Consider the following 26,057-nt stretch of genomic DNA (forward strand, 5'->3'; position numbering starts at 1 on the left):
AGTTTTGCAGGCTGTTTTAGAAGTCAAAGAATTACTGTTGAGTTATTTTACAGTGAGATGTCTATACCCCTGCCTGGACTAGCAGGGGTAGCTTCAACTTCATCTATGGACATGTGCGTGGACATTATAAATCTCGTGTGCCAAAAGCAGCCCCTATTCAGAGAGCTTTTCCTGGACATTTAATCCATCAGCACTAATGGCACTGAACTGGACAAACTCCTGCTCATGTGAGAACTAGTTCAACTGCTTTTCTTTGGTTTTCCAAGATATTAAAATAAAGTTCTCCAAACTGAAATGTCTCCTAGATAGTGTTTAAAGGCTCCGTATTTCATGTTTCAACTCTATGCACCTTTATAGGAATAGCTGCTGGAGATACATATGACACGATTCCTCCTCCAGGGAGCCTATGATCTAGTATGAAAGAAAGATGGAGACATCATTTTTCTGCCATTAAGCATGGTAGATTCCCCAGTGGAGACCTGATTCCATTTTTTTCTATGGTTGTCACGGGTGGATGTTGATGCTTTTTACCTGTGAAACGTTTGGATTGTGTTTGATGATGATGATGATGATGATGATAGTTATCATCATTATCAGGCATTATGCCAGATGCTTTACCCAAATTACATGTTATTTCAAAGTAGATGTCCTCCTCCCCCTTCCTTCATTTAGCAGCTGAGGAAACTAAGCTTTAGAGAACTGAGTAAGCCCAAGGGAAAAGAGCTAGTGAGAGGAGTACCTATGATTTGCCCATCAGTGATTCTGGAGCCCTGCACTTTTTGTTTTTCTATACACCAACTCCTTGAAAACGGATTTCTATGATGTATGTGTGGATTGATAACCACTTTACCACCAACTCTTTAAAGACATTTGCACTGGTTTTGTTTCCAGTGGTCAAATTAATCTCTAAAAGGTGGGCCCTTCGGAATGCCTAGGTGGCTCAGTCGGTTAAGCGTCTGACTTCAGCTCAGGTTATGATCTCACGATTTGTGAGTTTGAACACCGCATCAGGCTCTGTACTGACAGCTCAGAGCCTGGAGCCTGCTGCAGATTCTGTGTCTCCCTCTCTCTCTGCCCCTCCCCCACTCACGCTGCCCCCCCCTCTAAAAAATAAATAAACATTAAAAAATAAAATAAAACATGGAACCTTCTGTATTCATTTACCAAAACTTCACTGAGTATCTGCGAGTGAAGCACTGTGCTAATGGATCTACACAGATGACTACGACATTGCCCTTGACTGAAGAACTCAAAGTCCAGAAGGGAAACAAGGAATGCAGAGTGACAAATACTGTTAGTCATTTCAAAAAGCTCTCTTCCTGCTTCTCAGAGTCATGTCTCTCACAGTCCTCCACTAACTCTTCCCCTGTATCTGCTCCTTATGGTCCAGGCTTCTCTGGGGTCCCTCCCTTTGCAGGCCATCTGAGTGATCCCACTCATCCCCACAGCAATGCTCAGATTTCTTTCTTGAGCTTCATACCGATGTATCCACTTTAAACTAAGTATCTATCCATACTTGACTAGCCAATATCTAACCTAAACCTATGTATCCATAATAGAATTTTATGAATTTTTAATATTTCCCCACAAATGAGCTTCATGTCCTATGGCCTTTTCACAGTGAGTATTACCACGTCCATATTGTTAAACAAAATAGCAACCTTGGATTTACCTTAATCTCCTTCCTCCATGTCAACCCCCAAGAGTCATTATATTAATACTTCTATCACTTTAACACTTGTCCTTCTATCTTTGATGCTACTATAGCCTTAGTTCAGACTTTCATGGTCTCTAAATGCCACATTGCAATATTCATCTATTATTAGTTTTCCTAGCTTTAATCTCTACAAATGTAACATATCCATTGCTTCCAGGGTAATCTTCCTAAAATGAAAGTTTGGTCATGACATTCCTTGATTTAAAACTTTTTATTTCCCATTGTTATAGACCTCAGTAGGGTATACCAAATCTGAAAACAGTTTGATTAAAGCACCTTCTCTCTTGCCAGGCCCTTTGTCACCCTTATTTCATCTTGCTCAAACACTTACATTTCCCCTAACATGGAATATTATTTCACACCACCATATTTAGGCCCAGGCTACTGGTCCATTTGTTGAAATGCCTATCTGACCTCCCTCCTGTCCTTGTCATGGTTCACCTGGTAAACAACTCAGCTTTCAGTACCTGGATCAAGATTCCTTTGAGCGGCATGGCCCTTTCTAGGGTGGAGGGATGAATAAATACATAACTCTAAAGAAGAGAAGGTAAGTCTGCTATGACAGATTTCAAAAATATCAAAGTTGAATTCAGAACAAGAAGTATAATCAGAAGTGAAGATTCATATTAATTAAATAAAGACAAGTGAGTCAATTTACGAAGACACATAACAATCCTAAATATAACAAACCTAACAAATAACCTTCAAAACACATGAAGAAAAATGGATAGAATTGAAAGGATAAATATAAATCCATCATTCTAGTTGAAACATTTATCACCCTGCTTTCAGAAACTGATACAACAGGGAGAAAGTAGGACCAAGTAGGGATATAGAAGACCTAAATAACATTATACTCCAGCTGGACCTGACTCTGATTTTTGGAATGCTCCAGCCACTAACAGCAGAATACATATTCTTTTCAAGTGCACATGGAACATTCACCAGCATACACCTTATTCTGGACCATAAAATAAACCTAAACAAATTTAAAAGAACTGAAATCATACAAAGCATGTTTTCTGATCATAACAGAATTAAACTATAAATCATTTAAAGAAAGATACCTGTAAAATCCCCTAAATATTCGGGAGTAAGCAGCTCATGAGTTAAATGGAAACTAGAAAATATTTTGAACAAAATGAAAATGAAAATTCAACTTACCAAAATTTGTAGGACACAACTAAAGCAGTGCTTAAAGGGAAACTTATAGCATAACATGATTATATCAAAATAGAAAGGTCTCAATTTAGTGATATAAATTTCTACCTTAAAAAACTAGAATATAAAGGGAAAACTAAGCTCACAGTAAGTAGAAGGATACAGAGGAACTAGAACAAGTAAAATAATTCTGAAATAGAACAAAGTTTGAGGACTCACACTACTTGATATCAAGATTTACTATAAAGCTCTAGAAACAAAATAGTATAGTATTCACAAAAGAACAGAGTCATAGATTAATGGCATAGAATGGAGAGTCTAGAAATACACTCAGACATTTGTGGTTAATTGATTTTCGGCAAAGGTGCAAAGCAAATTCAACGGAGAAAGGATGGTCTTTTCATCAAATGGTGCTGGAACGGTTGGGCATCCACATGCAAGAAAATAGCTCTCAACTTTTACATGACATGTTATACAAAACTTAAAATGGATTATTGAACTAAATAAAAAATCACAAGACTTTTAGAAGAAAACAGAAAATAATCTTTGTGACCTTGTGTTAGGCACAGAAGTAATATTTATAAAAGAAGATACAACACAAAAGCAATATTTATAAAAGAAAGATATAAATGGCATCTTTTTTCAAAATGAAAAGGTTTCATCTGAAAAATACAATGTTAAGATAATGAAAGACAATCCACAGATTGGGAGAAGATATTTGCAAATCACATATTTGACAGGAGTATATAAAAGACTCCCAAGACTTAACAAAAAGAAACAACTCAATTAAAAAATGGGCAATTTTAACACTTTACCAAAGAAGAAAAGTGAATAGCAAAGAAACACATGAAAAGATTCTCAGCATTGTTAGTTATTAAGGAAGTAAGTATTAAAATCACAACTATATATATAATATTTAAATATTTAAATAAATAGCATATATGTATAGATATATACATTATATAATATATAAATAAATATATAATATATAAATAAATATATATAATATATAAATAAACATTAATGTTTATTTTGGGGGGAGAGAGAGAGAGCACACGCACAAGCAGGGAAGGGGTAGAAAGAGGGGAATAGAGGATCTGAAGCGGGCTCTGTGCTGACGTCAGCGAGCCCAATGCAGGGCTCAACTCATGAATCATGAGATCATAACCTGAGCCAAAGTCCAATGCTTAACCTACTGAGCCACCCAGGAGCCCCAGAAAACAAATTTTTTAAAACCTAATAATACTAAGTGCTAGGATATAGGGTAACAAGAACTCATGTATGTTGGTAATGGAAATGCAAAATGTCACAACCACAACAGGAAAAGCTTAGGAGTTCCCTATAAAATTAAGCATAGAATCCACAGAATCCACTAATCCCAGTCTCCAGTATTTACCTGAGAAATGAAAAACATATGTTTACACAAAATATATGCATGCAAATAATAAATAGTTTAAGCGACACAGATGAACAATGTTATAGGGACTTTATCAATTAAAACTGGAAACATTCCAAATAGTGAATAAACAAACTTTGGTATGTCCATACAGTGTCATACTATTCAGAAACAAAAAGGAACAGACTACTCATAAATGCAAATACATGCATGAATTAAATAAATCATGCCAAATGAAAGAAGCAAGATTCAAAAACTATATACTGTGATTCCTTTACATGATGTTCTGGAAACATCAAAATAATAGAGACAGAAAACATATCTGTGATTGCCTGGGGCTGTGGGGTAGGCGAAAGGACTTATTGCATTGGAGCCCAAAGGAACTTCTTGGGTACTGGAAATTAGGGTGTTTGGCGTGGTGATTATACGAAGGTATGCATGCATTTGTCAAAACTCCTAGGACTGTGCACTTAAAAAGGAATAACTTTTCCATTCACACATTAAAATAGCCACCATTAAAAAACCAGAAAATATTAAGAGTTGAAAAGGATATGGATAAATTAAAGCCCTTGTGCACTACTGGTGGGAACAGAAGATGCTGCAGCTGCTGTGGAAAATAATATAGAGGTTCCTCAAAACATTGAAAATAGAACTCTCATATCATCCAGTAATCCCACTTCTGGGTATATATATCCAAAAGAATTGAAAGCAGAATCTCAAGAAGATATTTGCATACCCATATTCACTGGAGCATTTCTCACCATAGCCAAGAGGTGGAAGCCACCCAAGTGCCCAACTACTGATGAATGTATAAAGAAAATACGGTATATGCATACAGTGAAATATTATTCAGCCTTTAAAAAGAAGGAAATCCTGTCATCTGACACAACATGGACAAACACTGGACGTTATGCTAAGTGAAATAAGCCGGTCATAAAAAGACAAATAATGAGTGATTCCATTTTTATGAGAAATCTCAAGTAGTTAAACTCCTAGAAACATAAAGTAGAATTATGGTTGCCAGAGGCTGAGGAGAGGGGTAGATGTGGAGTTGTTCAGTGAGTATAGAATTTCAGTTTTGCAAGATGAAAAACATTCTAGAGATCTGTTGCATGACAATGTGAATAGAGTTAAGTCTACTGGAATGTATACTTAATGGTTAAAATTAAAATTTTATGTTATATTGGGGTGCCTAGGTGACTCAGTCAGTTGAGTGTTGGACTTTGGCTCAGGTCATGATCTCTCCTTCCATGAGTTCGAGCCCCGCGTGGAGCTCTGTGCTGACAGCTCAGAGCCTGGAGCCTGCTTCGGATTCTGTGTGTGTGTGTCTTTCTCTCTGCACCTCCCCTGCTCACTCTCTCTCTCTCTCAAACATAAATAAACATCAAAAAATTTAAAAAATTTTTTTTATGTTTTTATACCATAATTTTTTAAAATGGGGGTGAATCTTACTGTATATACATTATATCCTAACAAACCTAAAGAATGACCAAAAATGTTCATTTTAAAAATTCTTGCCCTTTGCATTGTAACTTTCTAACTCTTCATACCAAAAGATGAAGTCTGTGTTTCTACCTCTTGGATCTAGTCTTAGTTATGTGCTTTTGCTTGGTAATAAAATGTGGCATAAGTAATGATATGCCTAGACCTCGTTAAAGGATAAATTGAGGCAAATTAAAAATTTTGAGTTTATTTGAGCAAAAATTTTTTTGAATCAGGCAGCACCAAATCAGAAGTGGTTAGGAATAACCCAGTGTCAGGAGTACTGGGGAGCCAGTTAGGCAGAAGCTTTTACAGAGAAGAGGAGGAAGCAAAGTAAGAACACTGTTGATTGGCTGTAGCTTAAGGCCTACTTGGCTACGATTGGTTGTCCTTAGTGTTTTGATTTCATAATCTTCAGGCATTTACAGGCTTAGACTTTGGTTTACTTACATAGACCTACAGAGCTTTAGAACAACCTCAGTCTAACAGCTTCCTTGTTTAATTAATTTAACAGCCTCAAGAAAACTTGTATCCCTGACTACAGACAAATGAGGGAGGCCAGGTAGGATCAGAACTGTCCAGGTGAGCCTGAACTATTGACCTACAAAATCTTGAGCTATGTAAATATTTGTTGTTTTAAGCCACTAAGTCATGGGATGATTTATTAGACATCGTTAGCTACATATTCAAAGAGGTTTTCACAGTTGAAGTGACATTTGAATTGTTTTTTGAAGGATAAATAGGAATTTCTTTTTCTTTTTTCTTACTATTTTTATCTTTTATGAAGGTTTTTTTTGGGGCGGGGGTGGAAGGGGTGTCATGAAAAATACTCCCAGTCTATTCTGTCTGTGGCAAATTGGTCTCATAGTGGTTGTGAGGCATTCTGGTTAGTCTTTCCCCTAAGCCATTGAGAAAATAGCATAGGATCATCTGAAATGAAGTACAGAGTCCCTGCCTTAATGGAAAGATGCTTTGTGTACCAAGGAAAGAGCAGGAGAAACGAAAAGAGGCAGGAGAATTGGTGCCTCATGGGCTAAAGCAGAGACTACTAAAAATTTTACTGCCAGTACCACCCTTTGGTATTTAGCCACACAATGCCTGATTTTGTTACTTTACTCTTCCTGTTTTGATGCATTGTTGTCATGCTAGGATTGTGTAATTGTGAGGTTCCAAAGTAGAAACTACATCTTCTATATCTGTGTCTCTTCCTACAGTAATAAGCATAGTCCTTGTCATTTAGATGATAAAAGAAAAAAAAAGATTTAGAGTAAATGGGGTTCGTGGAGGGTCAGGTATTTTCCATATTTTCCATAGCCATCAGCTCCCAGAATGGGTGTTGCCACTTTCATTGTGGTGTCCTGGCCTTCAGCCAGGACTTAATTGTTGATGACCCTTCCTTTTCTGCTAGCCACCGTTAAGTATAGCGGGTTCACAAAGAAGTTCATGAAAGCCCTTAAGAAGCCAGATGTGATAGGGCTGGAGGTTCAGTGCTTATACCCCTGCACAAGGCAGGATGGTAAGGCTACCTTGCAGGAAGCCAACACCAAAATCTGTTTGCTCACCTCCTGGACACTGAGCTACACTTGAATTCTGTTTCATCTTTGCCAATGGGTGTTTTAATGTTCATCTTATTGCCCTGGGTCAACTATCTCAAGGATTTCCCCCAATCTTCTTCATTTGTACATATATGCTCATTATTAAAAAAATATATTTTTTGTTTCCTTTTATTTTGGACAGAGAGAGAGAGAGAGAGAGAGCGTGCACAAGTGGAGGAGAGGGGCAGAGAGAGGGAGAGAAAATCCCAAGCAGGCTCCACACTTAGTGCTGAGACAGACGCAGGGCTCAACCCATGACCCTGGGAACATGACCTGAGCTGAAATCAAGAGTCAGAGGCTCAACTGAGCCACCCAGGTGTCCCTTTTAAAATGTTGAAATTATAGAAAATTATAAAGAGGAAAATAAAAATTATCAGTGTTTCAACAACCTAGAAATAATAACATTTGTTCAGTGAGTATAACATTTTGGCATATATTTGTCATATACACTATAGCATATGGTTATATAGGTGCATGTGTGCCTATGTTCAATGAATATAACGTTTTGGCATTTATTTGTCATATATATTGTATCGTGTAGGTATATGTGTGCACGTGTGCATATGTGTATACATTTCATATTGTTCAAACTTTGATTCCCAATCAACCAAAAACTATACAACATCAAATGTTGTATACATCAAATATAATATACAACATCAAATGTTGATTCCCCATAAACAATATACTATATATATCTTTACATCTTTCATTGTCAATAAGCTTCCACTATATTTTGATATTTGTCTATTTCATTGTGTACCATGACTTATATAAATAATCCATTTTTGTTGGCCGTTTATATTGTTTCCATGTTTTGATTATTATCAGCAGTGCTTCTATAATGCCTTTATAAGGGCACATGGATGGCTCAATCTGTTAAGTGTTCGACTTCAGCTCAGGTCATGATCTCATGGTTTGTGAGTTCAAGCCGCACATTGGATCCTCTGTCCTCTACCTCTCTGCCTCTACCCTGCTTGCACTTGGTCTCCCTCTCTCTCTCAAAAATAAATAAACTCTAGAAAAAATTTACAAGGCCTTTAGACCTACATTTTGGGTAACATCTTTGACTTTGGCTTGGGGTATATCATAAAAGTGGATTTTCTCAGCTAAAGGATATGCATCTGTGGCTTTTGTGATATTGACCTCTAGATGTGGGATACCAGTATATTAGTAACATTGTATGCTTTCCATACCTCTTCACATTTTTTGATTGTCAATTGATATTTTTGTTAATCTGTTTCAAAGATTTTTAATGTTTTCTAAAAATGTTTTTCATATAGTAAGTGCAAAAACCAGAGAATAGAAAACAACAAACCAGCCAAATGCCTCGTTTGCTTATTTTGTTTCCTTGTTGCTGGTTTGCTTTTCTTTTTTGTTCTGCTTTAAGTAATGTCTGGAAAAATAAAATTAAACTGAGTGTGCTTGACTCATGAGGAAGCCCCTTTTCATTTCCCTGGAGCAAGGCTATGGAGTGCACAGAGGTCCTGATATTAGCTATTACTATTTTGGAAGCACAATGAGAAGTGACTACATCTCTCAGTGTTATCAGACTTTTCCCATTATCTGTCCAAGTTTCATTTCACATACTTTCCTAAGGTCTGAGTATACCATGTTGGTGTTTATGATATTTCCTATATTTCTATTTATCTACTTTTTTGCACGTTGTGGTCTAAAGATGAACTATGCAAAAAAAGAGTCATATATTAAACTTGCAAAAATTGGAAGCCAAGACCAGGATTCTAATACTCTCTGGGCTACCCACAGCTGAGCACATTACTTAGACTTTGTGGGAGGAAAGAGACATTAAAGAGACAACGACACAAATGTATGATTACCAGTTGTGATCACTACCATGGACAAAAAGACACAGTGTTATAAGAGAAGAATGGGGGAGACCTAATGTGGATTGAGCAGTTAAAGAACACTTTTCGGAGACTAAGGGGATAGCTAGGAGCTTGTCAGGCAAGGGTGGGAAGATGATTTCAACCTGTCCAGCTAAGCTGCTACGGGTGGAGAGCTGATCCAGCTGGCCCCCAACAAGGCTCTTCAGGGAATGGAGATGCCATTATGATGGCCATAGCCAGCTTTCTAGAGAAGGGTTGTGGCTTGTCCAAATATGTGGTATTTCCTTAATACGTTATGTACTGGGGAGAGTCCTGTCCAGACGTGGAAGTGGCCTCTCCCTTCCCTTGGAAATTCTGGCATGCCATCCAGTTTTGCAACTTCCCAACGTGTTGCCAGTCAGCTCTGCTGACCTATCGGCCCCACAGTGTGTGGTGAACCTCGTATTATTGTTCCTTGATTGGTTCTTCATGTTCTAATATCCACAGGGCAGAAAGTTGGAGCAGAGAATGTTTGGCCAGGTTTGTCCACAGTAATCTTCACTTTACACCTGGAATTTACATGCTAATGATTCAGATATCCCAGAGAGAAGTTGCTCAGCCTTTTGCCTAGCTATACAATTATAGGCTAGGGAAATTTAGCAGTTATTTATTAAATGGACTCAATACTCTGGATAGCACGAGAAAGGACTCCATGGAAGATGAGATTAAACTACATAGCTCTTTTTGCATAATGGAGCAACACTGCCTTTTCTAACATGAACAACATTTCTGGGTTACAGAGCACAGGATGAAACCGAGTCACCCATTCTGAAGAAAGGAAGGACAGAGAACTTGATTAACAATTCACGGGAAGAGTAGATCTTTCTGGAGAATGGGGGACGAATGAAAGTGAGGTGATTTTCTGCATAACAGAGGGAAGCAGCCCAGAAAAGGAAGGTAGAAGCATCTTTGTCCCACATGAAGTAGCCAACAGGAGGGAATGTGAGCAATGACTTCCTTGTGTGGCCATCAAGCACAAACAAAGGAAGCTGTGGCTGAGGAGACAGGTGCCCTGGAATTTGTTTATTTCCAAGGCTTTCCAAGTCTGCTCCATATGGCCCGGGGCCATAGGACCTCACAAAGTTTCAGCCACCACGTTCTCAAAATAGAGCACGTTTGTGACCCTCTCAGGTTCTGCAGTGACACAGACACAAAGCTAGCATCTTCTCTGAACAGCCCAGAGGAGAGGACCTGGGAACCTAGGAGGACATGCTGTCAGGGACAGCTTAGTCACTTGGACTTACAAGCTGTTACAATTGGAGGGAAGTTAGTCACATCCAGTATAAACCCTTTATTTTACAGTTGAGGAAACTGAGGCCTACAGATGGGAAATGACTAGTCCAAGGCCTCACAGGAAGAACAGAGCTGGGAGTAGAGCTCAGAATCCCCCACTCCCAGCCTGGTTCCTTGCAAAACCAAACTCAAAGCCATTTCATAAGATGAGAGAATGGCTTTTGGGAGGAATCCCTTGGGACCAAAATCAGAGACTGAAGGGAAAGACTAAGGAAATGAATATATTAACATTTAATGAAAGCCTTCGATGAATAGGCATCATGCCAGCCTCATTTAATCCTCTCTAAAATCCCCAGGTTGGAGATATTAGTGCTGTTGTAACAGCTGTTGAAACTGACAATCAAAGAGATGAAGTAAACATGCGGTGGAGTAAGTATCTGAACCCAGGTCTGCTTGAAAACTGCCTGTGCAGGGTGCATGGGTGGCTCCTTTGATTAGGCTTCCAGCTCTTGATTTCGGCTCAGGTCGTGATGTCACGGTTTGTGGGTTCGAGCTTCACATCGGGCTCTGAGTTGAGAGCGTGGAGCCTGCTTAGAATTCTCTCTCCCTCTCTCTCTCTCTCTCTCTTTCTGTGCCCCTCCCCTGCTCTCTCGGTCAAAATAAATAAACCTAAAAAAAAAAAAAAGCCTGCACTTTACTGCCCCAGCTGGAAACATCCATTGGTCCTGGAGTTGTCACTGATTTGGTAAAACCTGGGAGAGAAATGAGGCAAAGCCAGCAGCGTCTCTGTTTTCCTATGGTGAGCAGTGAAAGCAGCAGCGGACGGCTCTTTCCTAGGGCATGAAGGCAGGGTGAACAAAAACAATGACACCCGGTTCTGAAGTCATAGTTTGTGTTATGGAGAAACTATCTTCTGGATAAATTTAGGATCTCTGATCTCATTTTAGATATGGTTACTCCAAAAGCTCTTTTTCTTTTGGCCTATGTATTCTCTCTGCTCTTAGGAATGCTCTTTTGATCCCAAATCAAATCCCTTACATTTGGTTTTGACACCGGTTATTTTTAAGGTTTTGTATATAATTTGCTTCTGAAACACTGTTGGCCAAGAACCATGAAATCCGTTTCATTACCAAAATCCTTCTAGGCCAAGTTCTTTAAGAAATGAGATCACCTTCAAATGAATTGTTAGCAAAAATTAAAGCTATAGCCAGTAGCATGGATATGTTTGGGCTCTTGGCCAAGAAATAAACCATGTGTGTGAAAGAAAACAGGCTAACAATTCTGGACTCTGGTCTCCGTGGCTGCATTGCACATTGACCTCACCGGTAATTATCCAAATTAATTGCCTTTCGGGTTGTGTTCTCTCATCACGGAAACCTTCCTTTCCCAATTCAACCCATGTGGGTTAGAATGAGAAAACAAAAGCAAAAATTCCGCCCCACACCCAGAAGCCCCTTCTGTCAGGGATCCCAGGTGGACCCGGGAGAGCTGTTGGAGGCTGAGAAGGGCTGGTGATCATCGCATACCACACATAGGTGGAGGGCTGTTATTCTGTTTCCCGCCTAAGAGAGGATACCCCTATTGTTTCTGAAAACGCTGACCAGGACCCACACTTCCAACAAAAATTCCTCTATCCCCACAACAGCAGCAAAAGCAGCGGCAGAAGCAACAGCAATAGAGAAGTGTTTTGATGAATTGCAAGATGGATAGGGCTTTCAGTGCCCCCAGCCCTGCTGATACCAAACGCCTTTAAGATACAGCCTTTCCCATCCTAATCTACAAAGGAAACAGGAAAAAGGAACTTAAAACTCCCTGTGCTCAGACAGAAATGAGACTGTTACAGCCTGCTTCTGTGCTGTTCCTTCTTGCCTCTGACTTGTAAACAGGACCCAGTAGAACATGCGAATGGAAAGTCACAAACCTCTTGGTGTCTGAAAGTATCCTTGGGACCTCATGCACATCTGCGGAAACTGGATGGAGAGATTTGGGGAAGCATGGACTCTTTAGCTGGCTTAGTTCTCTATGGAGTCAGCTTGCTCCTTTCTGGTAAGGTTTGGCTTTGTTGCCTTTTTTTAATTTAATTTTTTAGGTTTTTTTCTTTTTTCTTTCTTTCTTTAACAGTTAATGATACTGGGCTTTCTCACCAGTATTTAGTTCTGGTTAACAAAGGGCAGCTGTGTTATAGGCACTGTTTCTCTAGGACTTTCCATTTAATAGATGTGAGGATTAAAATGCAATGTCTTTGTGGCTTGGAACTGAGTTTTTCGAGAGTTTCCCTTCCGCTTATTTACCCCCTATGTTGCCACAGACCCTATGAGAACTGATCAGGTCACTTTATTTGTGGAGAATCACTTACTATGGCACATTATTTTACTCTTCCTCATTTGGGATTGTTACCTTATTAAAAACAAACAAACAAACCCAGTTTTACCTGCTTCAAAAAAAATCTTGCATAATTTTTAAAAAATGAAATTCATGCAGACAATTATGGGGACCCACTTAAGGCAATGTACAGATTGTCATTTTTAAAGGAGAACAAAGATGCTTTTCTAAAAGATGTCATATCCACATCCTATTACAAATTTTTAAAAAATATTTATTTATTTTTGAGAGAGAGAGAGAGCACACACGAGAGCATGCACTAGTAGGGGAGGGACGGAGGAGAGGGAGTCACAGAATCCGAATCAGGCTCCAGGGTCTGAGCTGTCAGTACAGAGCCCTATGTGGGCGCAAACCCTTGAACTACCAGATCATGACCTGAGCCAAAGCCAGATGCTTAACTGACTGAGCCACCCAGGGGCCCTAGCCACATCCTATTTTAGTTAAAGCAATCAAATTCTAGGCTTTTTGGGTTTTTATTAGACCTTGGGTCATGGCTATATAATTATTTTCTGTTTCTTTAAAAAAAATACTTGGCATGTAGTAATTTATAAAGTCTTTATTGGCCCAGTGAAATGAAAGTTGGGGCACTTATCCAGATTACCGGGCACAGGAGAAGATCAAAGCCTGTTGGAGGGCTAAGGAATGGTTGGCTTGCATGTTTTTAGATCTGGTGTGTGTGTTGCCCAGATTCTCCACACAGCGGCATGCCTCTGATGCTTACCCACCCTGAGGGACACTGTCTGAAAGTGGTATCCAAATATGAAGTACAAATCACAACTCTAATCGCCTTAGGTTTCTCCCTTTTAGTTTGAAAACATTCTAATTATTGTAATGAAGATAGAAATGATACTGGAAATGGAATTGGACAAACGTACTGAATTGAATGTTGCAGACTGTATTATATTATTAGAATTTGATCTGAACATACACATAAGTTTGTGCTACATTATTTTCATACTTTTCTATAAGTTTGGAAATTATTAAATGTTCAAAAAATTAATCCAACAAGAGAAAAGAATTGCATGTAACTTGTTTATAGCATTTCAGATCACTTTCAACAACCAGTTATATTGAGGATTTAATCATATTTTGAGGCTAAGAACGTGTAATGTCAGTTGCTGAGATGCTTTCACTATTTATGTGGAAATTATATTAACATAGAAGTGTTAATTTCTCCTGTTATATGCACCTTTAAATGAAAGAATTATTATGATTCCATTTTTGTTTGGCTTTTTTTCTGTGTGACATACTTATGCGTAACATGAAATCTGGAACTAATTCTACACCAGGGATTCTAGTAACGCAAAGCCCAGGGTCTATCATTGGTCTGAGCTATTTTTTAAGTTAAATCACCTACGTGTGCACACATGCCAACACACACACAGTTTTAATTCACTTTTTGCCCCTCAAAGTGACTGTGTCATGGCACTTTGTAGTCTAGGCTTAGAAGAGCTGTCATAAAATCAGACCAAAAAATTATGTGGTTGAAACAGTTGCTCCCTGTCTAGACCTTAGTTCCCTGGAAACATAGCCCTGACTTCAACAGGGAGAGGCCCAAGGAGAGGGATTTCATCCTCCAATTGAAAAGGAAAGGTGACACTAGCAAGGTTGGTTTCTGGGGTAGGTCTGTTGTATTGGAATCTTAAGTTCCCTTCCCAGTATAACTCTCCATGGACATGAACAAACAAGGCTTGGTAATTGCGACAAGAATCCAGCATGATTATATCTACAAGCATAGGAGTCCATTCTTTGCACCAAACTCCCCTGGTAGACCATAGTAATGGAACAAGGGACTTATGGTTTATGGTTTTTTCTCTCTATTCCAATGGGTTGTTTCTGATTTTTTTTTTTTTTTGTAACAAATAAGACTGAAAAAATATGTCACATTTGCCTCAGTGAAGGTGGCTCTGGGTGGCAGATATCCATAAGAGGTTTGGAAGAGGTATATAATTTTCAGAAGACTTCCCCAACCTACCTAGATTCTGGTACATTCCCCTCCCCATTGAGAATCATGGCCAATTTCAGCTTACAAACAAGTTATAATAAACATACTAGCTTTTCCTCACTCTCCTGTCCTCACCAAACTAGGCTGTTCTCTCTAAAGAGTTGTGTATATAGCAATACAAAATACAACAAATTACTCTTTCTGCTTTATCATAGTATGTCCTATATGATCAACGCCGACCCACTGGGAAGTCTCTAGTAGTATGCCTTCATATCTCTTTGTTGTTTCCTTTGACATTTTAAGTAACAACCTGGGTTCAGAGATAGTAGATATCTTATCTGGAATGACAGTGGAAATTCGGTTATAAGGTCAGGGAAGTGGTCCCAGAGGGAACCTTCTCATTAGGGCTGGTCTTGGAAGGCTATATCAAGTCTGAGTAATCAAGGGTGGAGGTCTAGTAGCTGGGACCAGAGACACACCTGGGAATTATTCGCACAGGGAGGAGTTTTGCGTTCTTCACAGATGCTCCCTCCTAAGCATTGGAGGAAATGTCTCTGTTGGAAATGTCAGCATTTCCCTTTCAGCTCTATGCTGGGAGAGCTTCCTGCAAGAGCTCCAACTCTTCTAAGACATCCCTCCAGGAGGAAAGAACTCTTCCAAAGCCATTTCAGAGGACTATGCTATGTCCTCTGGGAGATTCATATGGGTGGGCTCCAAATTTTTCTGACGTTATCTATTTGACTACTCCTAAAAAGATAGGTATGTAATTGTGTAACCTGCTTATTCCCTGTAGATGGCTTATCAGTCAGAGCATAGAACCTGGATTCAAATGATTTCTCTAGGCTGGATGAGTGGACCAAATCCAAGAGACAGCCCTTTAAAATAGACGAATGTGAAGTCATGAGTTTGGTTTCAATAAATGGATGTATGTATGTTCAGTGTGAGAGAGACTTGGTTTGTTGAGTTTTCTTTTTTTTTAATTAAAAAAATTTTTTAAGTTAATTATTTTGAGACAGAGAAAGTGAGTGGGGGAGGGGCAGAGAGAGAGAGAGAGAGAGAGGCAGAGAGAGAATTCCAAGCAGGCTCTGCCCTGTCAGCACGGAGTCTGGTGTGGGGCTCAGACTCAAGTACCTTGACATCATGACTTAAGCTGATACCGAGTCAGATGCTCAACCAGCTGAGCCACCTAAGCGCCCCTGTTTATTCAAATTCCTAGTGAATAACAGGTTTTGGTGATATGCAAAATTCATAGATGCCAACATGTGCTCTGCTTGCTGAAAAGGTAATTTATAAGCTGCAACAGTTCACTTTAGTAGATATATAAGGTCCAAATTAGAAATGGTAATCACTGTACTGCTCAAAGAATACCCATTAAACACTGAAGACATTGAGAAATTTGGCAGTAAACATAGTGGACAAGCAGGAAGGTAAGTGCTTTAGAAACCATTTTATATGGGACTGTTTAGCCAGGGAAAAGAGACCAAGATCAGCATTTTTAAGGGTTTCCATGTACAAGACCCCACAGATAGTGTATTTTGCCAGATCTAGGATAGAGGGGTGAAGAGAGTTAGGCTTTATTGATGGAAACCTTCTAAAAATTGGATCACCATCCCCATGAAGAGTGAACTCCCACACTGGAGAGTGTTCAGGCATAGGTTGGGTGATATCTATCAGGAACATCAGAAGGATGTGGAGTCTGATGGTTACTATACTTGTCTTTCACATCTCTTCCATTTTACTATTTCTCTGTGAGTTCAGAAAAGCCACCAACACCTTTGAAACCAAACAGTGTGTTTCCCGAATTTCAACTCAACCCACATGACTTGTGAGAGAAAAAAGTGTACCTGCACATGTGCTATCATGGCTCTTCCGAAGACACTCCTTTATGGGACTGAGGTGGATCTAATCAAGAAGGCAGGAGAAAGAGTTAAGAGTATGAATTGTGAAGCCACAGACCTGGGCTTAAGCTCAAATTGGATGACAGTGGGAAAGTTACTTGATTTCTCAAAGACACCATTTTCTCATCTCTTATGGATGAGAATACGTATTTCCCAGAGTAGTTATGAGGATCAAGTGTGATAATGCAAGAAGAGAGCTTAGCCGGTAAGAACTTTCTAAATAAATGAAGCGAGTGTAATAAAAAAGGGGAGTATTTCTCTGAGGTGAGGACCTCTGTGCTAGTTCCAGACTGGTTTAATCTTTTCTAGCATGTAGGGGAGTCACTGCTCATGTAAGCAGTCTCTTTCTGAAATAACTCAACATAGGGTCACCTGGGTGGCTCAGTCGGTAAAGTGCCGACTTCAGCTCAGGTCATGATCTCGCAATTCTTGAGTTTGAGCCCCATGTTGGGCTCTGTGTTGACAGCTCAGAGCCTGGAGCCTGCTTGGGATTCTGTGTCTCTCTCTCTCTCTCTGCCCCTTTCCTACTTGCTCTCTGTCTCTCTTTCTCTCTGTCTCTCTCAAAAATGAGTAAACATTAAAAAGTTTCTTTTTTTAAATAACTTAATTCCTCAAATTTTATGCTTGTCTCTCCCCACTTGGGCTACTATCCCAGTGCTTCCCTTCATCCCTGCTCTTGGCCCTTCTCCTTCCATCAGGCCCATATTTACAGTCTACACATTTTTTTCCCTCATGGCTCTTGTTCATGCTGTTCCATCCATTTGGGAATGACACCCTCCATGCCTTCTCTGCAAACAAAATTGAACTCAACTTGCCTGGGTCAGCTCTTCGTCATGATCTCCTTCCCTTAGTTCTGAATTCCCTTCTCATAGAGGCTGTGTCTTGAGCTTTGGGCACATAGATTTAGCTCCATTAGCCTTTAACATCTTTAACAACAGATAATACTTCTTTTTTATTCTCTACAGTGTGTTGCATTTAATGTTCACACATTTAATGTGTGTGAAACATAAAAATACACTCATGAAAGTGGCTTTAACTAGGCCTTTACCTTATACAAGGTATTGTTTGATTGTTGAATATTACCCAAAAGGTATGTATACTTTTTTCAATAGACATTTGAATTGTTGGCTGCCTTTTGTTTATTCATTTTTTCATTCCTTTACTCAGCTATCATTTCAGTCAATGAAGACCTATTGAGGATTTACTCACAAAGCCAAGTCCTGTACTGGATTCCAGGAATGCAAAAAAGGATGAGTCATTTTTCCCCCTTGCTAAATTCACAGTTTAGAAGGAAAGAAGAATATAGGCACATGAATTATATGATGATGTGATAAATGTTATCATAGGGATATATATAAAATCTAGCTTTTCAAGAGCTATAAAAACTGTTTTTGGCTCCACTAATAAAAAATGAAACTTTAAAATCTAAGTTATGCATAAATGTCTAAAAACATAGAATATCGACTTCATTAGTTGCTAAATTTAGTATAAATAAACTTAATAATATTTGAAATGAGTCTGTAGCTTAGATGTTCCTCACTTTGCAAGAACTCCCTAAATAGTTGTGACTATTGCCAATTATTGCCACTTGTAGTTAGGAATTGCTCGTTATCAAATGATTGGAAAACTAAGAAGATAAAAAAGAAAAGGGAAGAAAGAACTTCCCATTAGAGAGAGCAGGGGGTCTGAAATAGCAGGTAAAGGTCAAGAAAGTTGAGTAAGGCTGGAATGTAGGGTGGAAATGGAGAATTAAGTTTGGGGTCAGATCAGGAAGGGCCTTGTAGGGCATTTTAAGTAACTTGTACCTCATTCTGTACATGTTGAAATTTAGTATGGTGTTTGTTCTATCATAGTTGATGTCTATCTTGGAAAAATTACTGTGATAATAGTATGGAAGATGGGTTGACCTGGCAGAGCCTGTAGGCCTGAACTAGTGTGGCTTTTCAACACTCCAGGAAGAAAGGCCTGGATGGACAGGGGGGTTGAGAGTATTGAGGAGATGAAACTGTAAGGGTTGGTGATTGATTGCATTTGGGAGATTGAGAGAGATGGGGGAGAATAAGTATAGTTCCACTGTTCTGGTTTGGGTAGTGGTGCTGCCATTCACTGTGCTGGGAAACATGGCAGGAGGAACTGGCTGGAGATGGGCTGAGATGGAGCAAATAATGATTTTGTATGTGTTGATTTTGAAGTTCCATGTAAAGGGAAAATATTTAGCAAAATTTGGGTCTCGAGTGTGAAGCTCAGATGAAGGAGACTGGGCAAGGGCTTGAGACAAACACCCTTGATTCATGGGAAGTGAAGCCATGGGCATGGACGTATATGAAGATAAAGTGAAGGGACAAAAAGGAGAAAGTAGCCAAGTGGGGGCAGCAATCAGGGAATTGGTAGGAAAAGCAAATCCAATTAGATTTCTTTCCTGGAATTTTAGAGAATTGGTGTTGTGGTAGCTAAGGAAGAAGAAAGTTTTAAAAAGAGGAGAGGAAGGGCGACTAGGTGGCTCAGTCAGTTAAGCATCTGATTTCAGCTCAGGTCATGATCTCATGGTTTGGGGGTTCAAGCCCCGCTTCAAGTGAGCCCTGCTTCTCTCTCTTGCTCTCTTTTTCTACCCCTTGCTCACTTGCGCTCTCTCTCAAAAAAAAAAGAGGGGCGCCTGGGTGGCTCAGTCGGTTAAGCGTCCGACTTCGGCTCAGGTCACGATCTCACAGTCCGTGAGTTCGAGCCCCGCGTCGGGCTCTGTGCTGACAGCTCAGAGCCTGGAGCCTTCTTCGGATTCTGTGTCTCCCCCTCTCTCTGAACCTCCCCCATTCATGCTCTGTCTCTCTCTGTCTCAAAAATAAATAAAAACATTAAAAAAAAAAAGAGAGAGAGAGAGAGATAATAAAACAGTTGCTGTTAAAAAAATAAAAAGAGGAGAGAAGGATTGGGGCAGCAGACTGACAGCTTCTGGGTTTGGCGTGGTGGCACCAGGTTACAGGTGTGTGGTTTTACAGGGAGCCAGCCGCACTCCTAACAGTGTGGACCAGGACTGGAAGGGATGTCAGAGGATCATTTGGCATCACTCCCAGCCTTCAGGAAAGGGAATGTCTAAAGTTGCCTCCCTTATTTCTGGAATTTCAAACTGATAACCCAATTCCCACCGTTCTGGCCAGACTATTCCTTAACTCACAGCACACGTGCGGAATGTTTTTTAGATTGAGCCATGCCTGCTTTCCTCTGCACCCCGCCCCCCACTCTTCTTGTCCCTTCGGGAATCGGACCGTCGTTCTCTTCATGTTCGTTTCCCCGGCTGCAGGGGCAGGTGTGGGGATGTGGGTCTGCCAGATGGAAAGAGTCCTGACTCTTTTCAATACATCCGTTGATGGGAGGGAGCGCATTCCTTCTGCCTGGTTGGTTCCCTGTCTAACATGGTATGGATGTGACAGGGAGCCTGTCAGGCAGCCAGATGAGGGACATTGTGGGCGGCTGCTGTTCACTTTCTGCTTGCCACAGCCCTTGCTCGGGGCTTGACCAGTGAGGTGTATGTGGTGGTCACACCCATCTCAGCAGATCTGTCAGCTTTCCCGCTTTTGTTAGAGGGTGATATCATGCTTCCTGGGGGGAGTGCTGGAAGACAATGCTCGGCCACTTTTCTCCAGATACAATAGGCGGAGTCAGGAAGGCAGTATTGACATTGCTGGGGCTGGGGAGGCACTCACTGCTCTGCGGCCGTCAGATGGTGAACCAGCTTAACCTTGGCACACAGGGCCTGGGTTGTGCAAGGCGTCTGGCTGCAGAGCCAAAGGGGACTCCGCCCTGGGGACAGGGCTGCTTTAGACATCTGGGAATCTGGGATGGGCTTCAAATTCTGATCCCTGTGTCAAAAACAACCGCAAAACAATAATAGTACCAGATAACAAAAATGACTACCGTAGCTTGAATGTTTCTATGTGCCAAGTGTTTCATATGATTTTTAATAACTCATGACAACTGTGCACAATAGATATTATTCGTTTTTTTTAAATAGATGGTGGAACTGAGGCTCCAAAAGTGACTTGCCCAAGGTTAAAACGTAGTAGACATCCATTAGTTTGGAATGCCTAGCATCCCTATGTGTTAAGAGCTGCTATGATTTCCCTCCATGTGACCCTGATGGGACTGCCAGTGACGGCAGAGTGTGCCATTCATCTGACCACAACCATTGGTTCAGATGGAGGATGCATGACCCAACAGGGCCAGGTAGACTCTGGCTTGGGGAATTGATGAGAAAACATTTTCTCTCTTTGGTGAGGACACTGGGCACCCAGAGCTACCAGCTGCCCTGGGCACTTGAAGGAAGCTAGTCTTTGGAAGGAGAGAATGAGGACAGTAGCACAGAGAACCTAGAACCATGACAGGCTCTCCATATTACCGGAGCGCTGAGTGCAGTGGTTTTTAGAAATCCACTCCTGTACCTTCCAAGTATGGGATCCAGTTACGTTTATTTGCTTCCACAATTTTGAGTTGGTTTCTGTCTTTTGAAAGTGAATCGTCCTGGGTGATGCCATGGTTTCAGTAGGAAGTGATAGAGGCAAGAGTTAAACTGAGAATGACCTGAAGCCCAGTTATGAGTTCTTTTAAACTCTTCACTGTGTGGTCTTCTAACTAGTGTTTCATGGTCACTGCAGGCTGGTTCCTGGAAAAGGAGGCTGATGACAGTACTTAGTCGTGTGGTTTTAGGAAAGATTTTAAAAGAAACATTACTTCAAAGTACTTAGTACAGTGTTGGTACATGACAAGCACTCAAAAAAATCAAACGCTGTTAGTTGTTTGCTTATAAACAAAGCTGGAGACTCTTAGGTTGCTTTATGCTGGTCTTTGCAAGGCACATCTTCACCCTTGAGGGCAGGCAACCCGTATTCTATGCCAGATGGAGGTCTCTGCTTCACTTGGTGAAACTCAGCATTAGTACCCTTCGTAGCTTGGCCTTGTCTCAGAGAAAGGAGTGAAAGGAGTGGTTTCTTGATTTTTTTTTTTTTTTTTTTTTTTTTGCTAAATATCTGGAGGGTCAGGTAGGAGAATTTCTTCCAGTGGATCTCCTAGGTAGCAAGACAGTTCTTCCTGCTTTTCTCCCGCCAGCTCCCGATTCCTTCTTTTCTCTTGTCTTGACTGAACAGAGGCTCTAGGATGATTTGTCATTTATAGGTCCCCCCTGCACTGATCCCAAGCCTAATTCCTAGTTCTTGACAATTTACTGTGGAATTGTTAGTTCCAAATGGAAGTTGCCTCATTTTTGACTAAGCTCATTATCGGATTTTTGGACCCATCCTGGAGCGAGAGAGAGAGAGAGAGTATGTGTGTGTGGCAGCAGCTCTCCTCCCGTTTCACCACCATCTTTGCCCCAATTACTCCTGTTCTTACTCTGAATTCCTCTTTATGTCCAGTACCTCTCACATCCGGAAAGCACTTTCTAATCGGTGGGGGTTGATTCAAACACCCACCTGCGTTACTACTCATTGCTACCACTTCAGAACCAAAGGGCACGGTGTCGTAGCCGTTGGTTGTGGTCGGCACTGTTTCAGAAACCAGTCTTTACCTGCTTCGCAAGGCTCTTGCGATTCTCAGTCCCTCATGTCACATTGGAGGGGTATTTCAGCCATACCAGGCTCTGCGGTTTCTAAACATACACTCTTGAAGCCTCCGTGTGCCTTTGTGTATGTTGTGTCTTCTGCCCGGAATGCTCTCTTCCCATCCCCTTTTTCATGTGACTTATTCATGCTTCAAGGTTTATCTCAGGTTCCAGCTCTTCCGAGAAGTCTTCCTTAAACTTCTTGCGTGGGTTTGGGCCCTGCCTTCACCTGGGCTTCCACTAAAAACGTGGCCTGAAGTAAAGGCATATGCGTAGGTAGATTATTCGGGAAGTGATCTTGGGAGCAGGAGTGAGGGACTAGGGAAGTAGAACAGTACTAGGAAGTGTTATATGCTGGTCACTGCTATGGATGCCTGGTACCCCAGATATCCTGAGGAGCCTTATACAATGAGACTCAGAACTGTTTACCCACAAAGAAAAAGGAGAGGCATTCATCCATTGCTATCCTCCTTCCTCTGTTCAGGGTTATGTAGATAAAAGAAACTAGTGGGTTACTGCTGGTATCTTGTACTGTTGTGCCGGAGAAAGTCCCAGGAAAGGAAAAGACATGTACTTGCCTGGGCACTGGGTGAGCTACTTTGACACCTGCCTAAAGTGGCTGCTGCAGGTGGAGTGGGGTGGATTTGCATTGGTGCCCAAGAAGTGTCACATACGGGCACCCCTATGCTTGCCTCTGTCCTCATACTTAGAACAGTAGATGACAATGAACAGTTTGTTTGTTGGTGTCACCCACTAGTGAGCTGTGGTTGGCATTTCAATATTCCCAGCACCAGACGTAGTATTGTGGCTGGCAGAGAAAGGCTTTATTTATTTGTGTGTTTATTTTTGAGAGAGTGCAAGTTGGGGAGGGGCAGAGAGAGGGGAACAGAGGATCCAAAGTGGGCTTTGTGCTGACAGCAGCAAGCTCAGTGTGGGACTTCGACTCATGAACTGTGATGTCATGACATAAGCCGAAGTCAGATGTTCAACCGACTGAGCCACCCAGGTGCCCCAAGAAATGCTTTAATAAATGGGTTTGCGTTGGACTAAATGTTCCAACCTAGTGCTTCCCTACGTGTGCTCTATGTATTACTGCTGGCCTGAAAAAGATGATTGTATGTGCTTCCTGGAAGCATATTTTAAATTATCTATTTTTGTATCTAAGTGTAAATATATGTGTGTATATATCTATCATATCAATCAGGTGATTTAATGAATATTCTTAATATGAGGCTTAGAAAAAAATGAGCTAAAGAGAATGGTTAATAGAATAATTGTACAAGCAGCATGTAGATTCAGCAAAGATCATGCCTGTGGTACGTAAATTAATGCACTTTGGGAGATACTGCTCTAACTGAATTAGTTAGCTAATCCTCTTTAGAACTCTGTGTCCAAAAAGAAAATAGAAAAGTAATTTGGCATGTAATGAATACTATCCCAGTGAGATGAACCAAGTGAAAGAGTCTTACAGTGATCAGCCTGTGTCAAAGGATTATCTAGGACTCTAATCTTGCTTTTTCCAGTAAACCTGGAAAATGGGCATTTGTTATTAAATCATAGACAAGATCTAATTTACCCCTTGGACATAACTGGGGCATCCCTCAAAATAGGCCCACAAGTTAGCCAGCAGACCAGCAGGCATAGTGAGCCAGTAGAAGAACGGGTAAGTCCGTTATACTCACTCATTCAAGCTAACATTTACGGAGCCCTTTCTGTGTCCTGGGAATCTGCTAGGCATTGCAGTTAGAAAGATGACTAAGAGAGGCACGTGACGTCAACTGGCTTGTGATATGGTCAGTGAAAAGTTCTGCTTTATGGGAGGCAGATGTTGGGAGCATGGAAAATGGAGGGAGTAATCCTGGAAGAGAACAGGGGTCTCATCATGAGGGTGACATCTGAGATGGATGGATAGGATTATACTTTGTGGAAAATCAGGAGTGGAAGTGAGAAGTAGGGCATTCCAGGCAGAGGAAAAAGCATGAAAATGAGGAATATGTTGTGTGGCAGTTTTAGGTGGCTATGCTCCAGGGCCCGCTGAAGGAGGTAGCAAGGGGTAGAGCCAGGAAGATGAGTTGGGAAGACGGTAATTTGGTTTGAGTTAGGCTGAGTGGGCACGGACAGACCAGAGACCCTTCCTGGAGTCATTAGGATGTAGAGTGAAGCTGTGTGAGGGAATGAGATTGTCCAAGAAGAGGACAGCAGACTGGTTCTGGGAACACCTGTATCAACGGGGTAAGTGGGTAGAGGAAAAGGAAACTGGAGGCATTCAATGAGAGAAGCCAAGGGAGGAGGGAGTTTTAGCTGCGTCCAAAAGTGCAGAGGCAGGAGTAGGGTGAAGGGAGGGACTAGAGAATGTGGCACTTAGGTGCTGTGTGTTGCAAAGCATTCTTGGTGAATGGCGCTGGGCTGGGGTTGAGGAGTAAGTGGGAGGTGTGGAAGTGGGGTTGGTAAGCATAAATTCCTTTCTGGGAGATGTCCCTTATTCTGGAAGATTCCTTTTACCACGTGCCTTTCTGTAAGCTTGATGCGGCATGATCTGGTAGGAGGAGGCGTGAGGTCCTCTCTGCTAACACTGGCAGAGGATACACAGAGGTCTGGAGATAGGGAAAGAACTCTTACATGACAGATACTCTCTCTTGCCCCTGGATGTGGTCCCCAATTACCTGAATTAGGGAATTATTTTAGTTTCAAGAACATGATAACAGAGGTAGAAGTCTTTATGGCAGGCCACACACTAACTGTTACATAGAGTAACAGAATAGTGGAACTGTCAAAGTCTTAGAAGATTATCTGGTCCAGTATTTCTGAAGACGAACTCCTCAGAGAATCGTAGAATCCTTTATTTTTTGTCTTTTGAGTATCGTATGGAGCTAATGTTTGTTACCTTAAGAAATACCGGTTTGATTCAACTTTCTCATTATACAGATGCCAGCACTGTGGTTCAGTACTTTGTTTAAACTCACTCAGTGCATTAGAGGCTAAGTTTCTTCACTTCGGTGGAGAATGTGGAAGGCAATCTATAAATTCGGGCAGAATCCATGTACCGCCAAATTGCCTGTTCTGTTTAGGTTTGAGCCTCCAGATCATTCACTTATAAATTCCTTTCCTTCTCTTTTAAGTGCTTAATGGATACAGCTGCAAGGCCCCTGGCAGTGCTGGCTTGCTTTGTGCCTCCCAGCCCCCTTCCCCCTGTGTATCTCACACCCAGATTCAGCAGGGCTTTTCACACAAATAGTCTGCCAAGAGGTGTGGAACTGGAGCCAGAAACACACAACAGCTGCAGAAGGGTCAGCCACATGTAGAGGCCTGGGGTAATCTGCAGGCCTGGACACAGCCCTGACCACTGATGACTCCGGAGTCCACAAGCCATCAGCAAAGTGAGTAATACACTCATTCTGCCAGCTGCTTCTGGAATCAAACAAAAACTAGTGCTGTTGCCAGCCAGCAGGGAAAGAATCACCTTTGATTGCATCACTGTCTTCCCATTAAGGCTGGGGAGAGCCTGTGGTTTAGACTGACTTCTGTTAGAGAACCTCTCTTCCTCTCCTAGAGATCACTCTCTGATGGAACTCGTGGTTTATCACCCCTGCCAAGCCCACATTTTCACCTTCCCCAGATGGTTATGAGCACAGGCTCTGGGGCCAGATGGATCTTGGTTGGAGCCCTACCCAGGGTGAAAATGGTGTGACATTGAACAATTTATTTCACCTTCCTGTAGAATGGGGATCGTGTCACCCACACTGCAGAGTGGTAAGGATTCCGTGATATAAGTTGG

General features: G+C 41.2%; 1 protein-coding gene across 1 annotated transcript in view; it reads left to right on the forward strand.

The window, feature by feature from the left end:
* The first annotated feature begins 12,387 nt into the window (after nucleotides 1–12,387).
* The window catches only part of TEK (TEK receptor tyrosine kinase), a 106,022-nt gene continuing 92,352 nt past the window's right edge, over nucleotides 12,388–26,057 (forward strand). Inside the window, exon 1 of the mRNA XM_047065125.1 lies at nucleotides 12,388–12,516. Within this exon, the coding sequence (XP_046921081.1) occupies nucleotides 12,465–12,516 (52 nt within the window). The 5' untranslated portion in view covers nucleotides 12,388–12,464. The remainder of the gene's footprint in view (nucleotides 12,517–26,057) is intronic.

The sequence above is a fragment of the Lynx rufus genome, unplaced genomic scaffold (assembly GCF_022079265.1).
Source record: "Lynx rufus isolate CCGP_SWC_20201006 ecotype Redwood Valley unplaced genomic scaffold, mLynRuf1.p SCAF_10, whole genome shotgun sequence".
Classification (NCBI taxonomy): domain Eukaryota; kingdom Metazoa; phylum Chordata; class Mammalia; order Carnivora; family Felidae; genus Lynx; species Lynx rufus.